This window comes from Rhopalosiphum maidis, chromosome 2 (genome assembly GCF_003676215.2).
Source record: "Rhopalosiphum maidis isolate BTI-1 chromosome 2, ASM367621v3, whole genome shotgun sequence".
Lineage (NCBI taxonomy): Eukaryota > Metazoa > Arthropoda > Insecta > Hemiptera > Aphididae > Rhopalosiphum > Rhopalosiphum maidis.
In genome coordinates this window covers 10,847,410-10,855,802 of record NC_040878.1, presented here as the reverse complement: position 1 = coordinate 10,855,802, position 8,393 = coordinate 10,847,410, and the positions used below count along the sequence as shown (strand labels likewise).

Sequence of the window (8,393 nt, the reverse complement as noted above, 5' to 3'; positions counted from 1 at the left end):
AGAGGTAATTATAATACATACAAAAATATTTTTGGAGGATAATAGGTAAAATATACAACATTTCACAAATATGATAAAACTACGTCACAAGTACCGAGTTTTGTAGCTTATAAATATTTTTAAATTACGTGTATTTAACCATACGGTATGACGTTTGTTGTGATGGACGACAGTTACATATTATAACATAACGTTATTAAGGTAATTATATATATTATATTTATTGTTTCGGGATAGAATAACTATAAAACCTCCATAGGTGTTTGTAAAAATGTAAATTTTCAATGTTTTTATAATTATGATCATCAATATTTTGAACATTTTAATATTAATATTTTACTTTTTACAACAATAACAAACCTATTATAGGTATGGATTAAAAGCGACTAGCACCAGAGTTCTAACAGAGTATTAAGGTACAAATGAAAGGTACATATTATTTCACAGTGCTTAGAGTACGCTGAATAATATGTAATAAAAACAATAGAAAATTCAATTATACCAAGTGTTTTTTTTTTTTATTTATTATTATTATTATTCAAACTCAATAAAAATAAACAATATTTTTATTATGACACAAGTCATAACTTATAACACTTATAAAATAAAAATATAATGAAAAAAACCTTACAAATTATAGTAAACACAACAATTGCGGCTAAAAACAAGTAAATAATAATAATAAAAAAATTAAATTAATAAACATTAGAACTTACTATAAATACTTTGTTTGTGTAAATTCGCAATGAACGATAACTTTTACACCTATAATCGTTCATGCGTTACATCATAATACGTCATCGAACTTTTAAAAAGAAGTCTTCGTGGTATTTACACACCGCTACCACCGCCGCCGTTGGAGTCAAATTCGATTGATTAGAAGTATCCGCCCTTTTCGAAGTAACCACCGCCACCCGCGTCCGCGTGCCCGTACTTCTCGCCTTCTTTGACACCTCCTTTCTTGGAGAATTCGGACTGTTGTCCGTGGTGTGCTTGCTCGCCAGCCTCGGAATTGTGGCCCTTAGCCTGTTCATATTTCTTGCCATGATCGCTCTCCGCCTTCTTTGAACCGTGACTCTCATGGTACCCTGTGTCCGTATGACCTTTCTTTTCGCTTCCACCCTTCTCCTTGGCATGCTTCTCCTGTTCGTGTTTGTGTTCCTCATGCTCGCCACCATCGTGCGACTCATCGTAGAACACTTCGTCCTTCTTGTACTCGTCCTTGTGGTGCACCTTATGGAATCCCGACGTCTTCTTACCTTTTTTATGGCCGCCCTTTTTCACCACTGTGATGCCCTTCTCGCCGTGGTTGCCATGGTACGCCTCACCGAAATGCTGTGCCTGGTCTACGTGCCCCTTCTTTTCACCAGCCTTCTCAGCCACTTGTGAGTGCTTTTCATCGCTTCCGTAGTCTTCTTTCTGGCCCTTGTCGTATGCTTCCTCTTTCTTGAATGCTTTTTCTGCTTTCTCGCCCTCTTCCGATTTGTGTCCCTCCAAGAACTTTTGGCCTTGTTCCTTGTCATAGTGCTTCTCCTTGTCGTACTCACTACCACCACCATAACCACCAGATCCATGACCTATGTATCGGCTGCCTTCGTCCTTCAGATCACTGGAGATCTTGCTCTCGGCCGGTCGTTCTTCAACAATATCTTTGATGTTCTTGGGTACTGGTTTTGGCTCCTTGACGTTCTTGGGCGCTGATTTGGATTCTTCTAGTGATTCTTCATCCGTTTCGTCATTCTGTGGCTTCTTGGGCTTAAACTTCTTCCGATTGCCTGGTGTCAAGTCTCCTCGTCGATGGTCAGGCACCAGTATTGAGTCCAAGTCTTCATCTCGGTCCTCGGCGTCAGCCGCAGAAGGTTTCCTTTGACGACGTTCTTCGGGGAATTTGAACGGCTTTTGTTCCGGTACGTCTCCAGCACGAACTCCACTTCTAGTAGACGGATGTTTATTGTACGCTCGGTATTCGGAGTGTTCCGGTTCCGAATCCCGATGCGTATTTCTCGCTCTGTACGAGTTGTACTCTCTGCGGGGTACCTTGGACGTTTCCACTACACTGTACGAGCTGCTTACTCCAGACGTGTCACCAACCGGAAGTATTTCCACGTTGGAACCCAAGCCCAAGTACGAGTTTTGTAGCTGTCGTTTATGTCGGGCCACTACTGATATAGAAGTAATGGTGAGGAGTGGCCACACGGCGACGATCATGACGACACATCTCAAAGTCAACATCGCAATGATCGTTGAACGTGCCGACCAATGTACCTTCTGTCAAACAGTGCACGAATCTTATGTGTTAAAACAACTGTCCACAACGATGTTGATAACGGTGATTCAGTGATTGATAAAAGCCGATAAACGTTTACGAACGATTACTTCGATACTAACTGTCCCGAACGGTGTTGAACGTGTACTGACGATGCGTGTCAGATTTTCTTCTTATAAGTATCCCGGACGTCCCCCGTCAGCGCGCGACGCTGGTCGTTGGTTCGAAACGAATTGGTTGCGAAATCCGTCATGAAAATTCCCAACGAGAAATCATCCATAAGTCGCGACAAGGACGAACGTTTGGGTTTTTCTCCGTATCAACCGTCACCGCTACCGCCACCAACTGCACCGCGTTTTCCAGGGTCGTGCGTGTGAGGTTACGCGTGTAATATATCTACAGCTGTGCACACACATATTTTAATAATTATTATAATAATATATCGTTTATACACCCGTTTTCCTTTTTGGGGGAAAGCGAATAGTAACTATATCGATATCTTCAAGGGTACGCTCGTGTCCGACGATGCATTGCGCGAGCCTTGGACCATCCGATGGACCGTATAATAGGTAATATCATTTCAAGCCTGCTCGTTTAATCGGCCATCGTTGCATATTATCGTTATTAGTATGACACACGGTCTGCTAATTTCAATTGTAATACAAAATGAAAGTCATATTTTTTATCGATATTCGTAAGACTGAATATTATTCCTTTGGGGTATTTATGACACTATCATCACTTATTCGTATATAATAATAATTGTACGATCATATCGTATCGGTTTTAAATATTATAATACTTTGTTTAACTGTTTGTTAATTTTTTTTTTCGTGATATGGTGTGTTGCCTCGGATGATACACCTAACGAGTTTGTGTTTTTAAATTAATATTTTTCGGTCCACGGCACTTTCGACCAATTGCAACAAAACTGATTGTACGATATCGCGTTCGATTGTTTACACGTGCAGTACCTATACACTACCACGCACTACAATATGAAAACATATTTTTTTTTTTAAACGTCCCATATGGTCTTAGTTTTAATCGAGAGTTATTTGCATAATGATAGTCTCACTGTGACATACGCTAGAAAATAGACAACAGCACGTGCGTACATTGTGTACCTATTATACATCATCGACAAATTGCTATTAGTACATAGGTAATATATACATATACGCGTGTCGGACACCCGGTGTATAATATTATGTTATGATAAATGCGCACACGCGCGCCGCAATCCAAAAAAATTAAGTCGAAACTTAACCCTTTTGGTTTGGCCTCCGTTTAATAATACCACCATTGGATGGACACGTCACCTGACAACATAATTGCCCGTGAAGCAATTTACCGTGGAAAATACAATCGTGTTCAGTAGAGTATAAAGTGCGCAAGTGGATGGGGAAATGGAAAAAAAATATACCGTCGAGACCTATGTCGTGTGCATCGCACATGATGTTCCTTCGGGTAATTAATAAATTATTGTTGTTATTATGATTGTTAGTAGAGCATGACCTCAAATTGCCGCTGTTGCGCTGACCGGGGAGGCGACGATGACACATCACTATATCGTTCTCGTCATAGTTGAAATAGAAGTCCATCATTATTGTGCGTAGGTAGGTACACCATTATTATTGTAGTGATGTTGAGTGGCTGACTGTTTAATCGTTGTTTTGTTAAAACAATCGATTTCCGCACACGCACTTAAACATAACAGTACACTTATTATAAACTATTATACGGTCGTAGTACTGGAAGAAAAGAAAAAAAATGATTAATGATCTGTAACACTAGTGTTTAAAATAATATATACTGTATTATGTAATTTACACTAAAACATTATTAGTGTATTCGATTTAAGTAATCCAATTTTCAAATAAAAATATAAAAGTCAAACGACCTAATTGAATAATGATTGTATTGATTATAAAACGGTTCGTTCATGTTTAACTTTACTATTTTCGTCTAGTATCTATGCTAATTAAATGTTTTAAAACGTTTAATTGCTACACTGTGTTAATAAATTGAAAAGTTTATTTCGTTAAATTAAGCGTAAAGTGCCAGTAAACTTAACGCTTTGAAATTAGTAAATTTAAAAACTATTCAATAGATAATATGTACACGAATAGACAATAGACATGCATAATTAAAAAACGTATTAATGTCATGGACCAATCATGGACCACTAAATCATTTAAAGGGACCATTAGCTCATGATTCATTAAAAGTTTAGTCGTGCGCCCAAAATCACTGTGTAGAAATCCAATAATTTTCTATTTACCATAATGGTTATATGCGGTTATAGGTACGGTTTACAATGTAGAAAAAAATTAAATGTGTCAAATTTTGAATTCAATTAATCTCAATATTTTTTTTTTTTATCAATATAGTGTAATAACTATAATGATATTTGTCATAAAGTGTTTTAAACTTAATATTCTTTATTATTATTATTTAATATTATCAGTGGTGAGAATACCACATCTTTGGTTACATGTAACTATCATAATATTATTATCTTCGAACACACCTAAATACAACGCGTGTCCTATTCACGTGTAGGTAGGCATATTATGTTATTATCTGTGCTGCTAATACGGATACACTTCGTTTTTATCCGATCTCGACCAGCATATTGATATACATGATATTATTATACAGCGTTATGTAATATATATATGATGGTTGTAGCGGTAATAATTAATGCAATCTATGTACACATAAGCCCCCAAACGAAGCAGCTGCTGTGCGTCATATAACATAATTCGGACAAACCGCATCCATATATAATAATAATAATAATAATAATTATAATAATACATGTTACTGTGTACTACGTTTGAGTTTTGGTGACGTGTGTCCACTGCAGCTCTCATCGCGCGTCGACGGCGATGTATCGGAAATCAGTTTCCGGGGTACATATCTAGAGACGCGATGAAGTTCCGAGGGGATGGTTATATTATAATATAGTCGCCGCCGAGGTCGCCGATCGACGGGGTTGTATATTACGTCTACATATTATACGTATAGTACGCATAACATTATATGTGAAATAATAATATTATAATATTACAAATCGTTAGCAGCAGGTGCCTGTTCATTAATATAGGCCCGTGTGTGCTATATAGTGTACGTGTGTGTGCGCGCGCGCTGCTGAAGCGACTCGTGTAATTGATGTTTTCGGACAACAGACGACCCAGCTAATGCAAGTGTGCGTGTCTGTGCGTGCGATATTGCATGCGCATAATATACACATATATATATGCATACGCGAACACACGCGGTGAATATAATTAGCCGCCGAATATTATAATATTATTATTATACTGTGTATATTCGTGTACGTCAGATGTTTCCCCGGAGGGTGGGCGGGATGGGTTTGCGTGCAGTCCGATGACCGTTCGGCAGGAGGCACCGCGCGTTTCCGCCGCCACCATCGGTCTGAGTTGACCGCCGCCGGGTCATAACACTACAACCCCCCCGGAAGGGTTAGAGGTGAATCCTTCCCTCGGCCCGAAGAGTTGTTTTCCTACACGTTGTTACACTGTCGCGTGTGTTTGTGTATATATTTTATTGAAACGATCGGTGTTTTTACAATATATACGCGCGTATATATTTCGGTAGGTTTTGTTTGCACAGCGATACCACGCCGGCCCCGCTAATATACATAACATAGAATAAGGTACGTATAGTACGTATATTACGCGTATAAATGTATAATATTATAGTTGTGAAATAATAAACGACGGTGTACAATGTTATAATAACACAACGATGGCGTAAAAAAAACTTCCGGCCGCCGGATATCACGATATAATGATGATATACGCGTGTGGGTGTGTGATTTTCGCGGTCCAAAATATACATATTATGAGTGTGTGTTTGTTTACACAAGTGACTGCAAGACATGTAATAGGTGTATACACGCCTTTTGGGCTATGACTGCTATACGAGTTATAATCGTTCGTTAACATTTACATTAAATTGATGAACAACGAATACTTTTCTAGATAGTCAAACAGTACCTATTATAGGCACTTCTACGTTATACAAGCCGATCGATTACATTTTCACAAGATATTTCCGTTCTTGTAAAAACTAATAAAAGTTAATTGTATGTTTTTTAATTATATTTTCATTGAATATAATGCGGAATTTAAAATTAAGTTTGATATAATGTGTGTTTATTACATCGAATTGTCATTCGTAATTAAAAATCGTATAAAAAAAGCATAACATACTACTAGCTATGTGTTATTAAATAACGTTTAATGAACTTTAACCAAACAATAATAATTGCTTGCTTTAAATACGTTCTAAAGTCAGTACGTGTATGTGTATTAATACATTTTAAAGAAACGCGCAAGGCGTAATAACAATCATCATAACGCCAATATATCGTATATTATTACCTTGTTATTGTCGTTAATAACGACGTCTTTATAATCATTTTACTTTTTATATTTATAACTAATACGGTTGATATATCTGTTATTTTTAGTTTCCCACCTGTACGAAAATGTACCAGGGCTAAAAGCATCTTGTAATGTCATAGACTAAAAATCATCAAATGGTCACCAAATTTAATGTTACCTATCCGTTCATATACATTTAACTGAATGTGTTCCAAAAACTAAAGATTATTATTTCATGTTTTTGGTACCTACAACTAAAACCTACGACGATATTCTAATAGCATCAAGACATGTTTCAACCGTATACTATGACGTTATTTTACATTGTTCACGCGTGAGCAACGGTTGTCATAATAGATTATCGACTCCAAGGAGACTATATACGTTAACGGGAGCTAAATGTTCGATTGGAGGTCCAACGATTAATGGCGTATTAATGTATTGTATAATATCTGCGCGTATGAATAAACGATGGTATAATAAATCGCGCATTAGTGTTTGTATGTATATGGGTACACGTCATATAGAGCCATATTATATTATTATTATTATCATAATAATTATTATTGTACTCGTGCGCGAAAATGTCCTTAGACGGACGGCGGCCCCGCCAATGATGCATATGAAAACGAGCATGACACTAATTAAAATAAAAAATAATACTAGTAATAATGAGAATGAAAAAAAAAACTAGTAAAATACGCGTTAAATCGCCAAACGTTTGTCCTACATGGATAAAATTCCGTAAAAATACGCGTTAACAATCAGGCGAAGGGCATCGTTCGGGCCGCGTCCAGCCCGGTTAATTAAACGAAAATATACTATATTGTATTATTATTATTATTATAATAATTACTCGAGACCGCAACAACTGCCTTACTCCGCGTAGAGGGCCTTCTAAAGAAATAACAATTATTATTATTATTAATATTTTTATTATTATGTCAGTTATGAAAATAATTTATTTTCTACATTTTCTTAATATAACGCGTATGCATAACTGAGATCCGACTCTAACTTACATTAAATATTATTATTGAATCGATGACAAAATATTAGTTGTATATTAATCAATGTGTACCTATGCAATTATAAACGAGAAAATTAATATTATACATAATATAGTATATACATTGTACGTATAAAAGCGTGCACAGTGAAAAATAAACTGGTGGAAGAAATCGAGGATTTGTATATACAAATTTTATTTGTGTTCATTAGTATGATAATTAATATTACTGCAGTGACTGCCACCACCCTGCCGCTCGATGGCCTAAAAAGGTACCACAACTTAAACCCTTAAAAATAAATTCCGTTGGAAATTCGCACATCAAAAACGAAACATATATTTTTGTCGTTGTTTGTGGACAGTTTTACTCGAATTACCTAATCGGTCACAATATAGAAATTGATAAAAAATAGAAAACTCGCATTAGTATACCAACCAGCGATCTTGGCCGTGATATTGACCGCATAAAACACGTGTACAATGTACCTATACATTTTAATATAAAAAAAATTGTATAAATACCTACGCCGTTACACCAAAAATACCGTTGAGGAAATCTATAGAAGTCCAAATTAAATCTGACTGCTGAAGAAATTATTGAACTCAATTGTTGTATTAAACACAATAGTTTAAAGGCAACACAAAATGTTTATAGGTATATCCAATCTGATGTAAATACTAATTATACCATCCGTCCGTG

General features: G+C 36.4%; 1 protein-coding gene across 1 annotated transcript; it reads right to left on the bottom strand.

Annotated features, from left to right (window-relative positions):
• Positions 1–660: 660 nt before the first annotated feature.
• Positions 661–2,392, bottom strand: LOC113553627 (sarcoplasmic reticulum histidine-rich calcium-binding protein-like). Its single transcript, XM_026957052.1, has one exon. It carries the CDS (start codon positions 2,230–2,232, stop codon positions 877–879), a length of 1,356 nt encoding a protein of 451 aa, XP_026812853.1. The 5' UTR covers positions 2,233–2,392; the 3' UTR covers positions 661–876.
• Between the last annotated feature and the right edge of the window lie 6,001 nt (positions 2,393–8,393).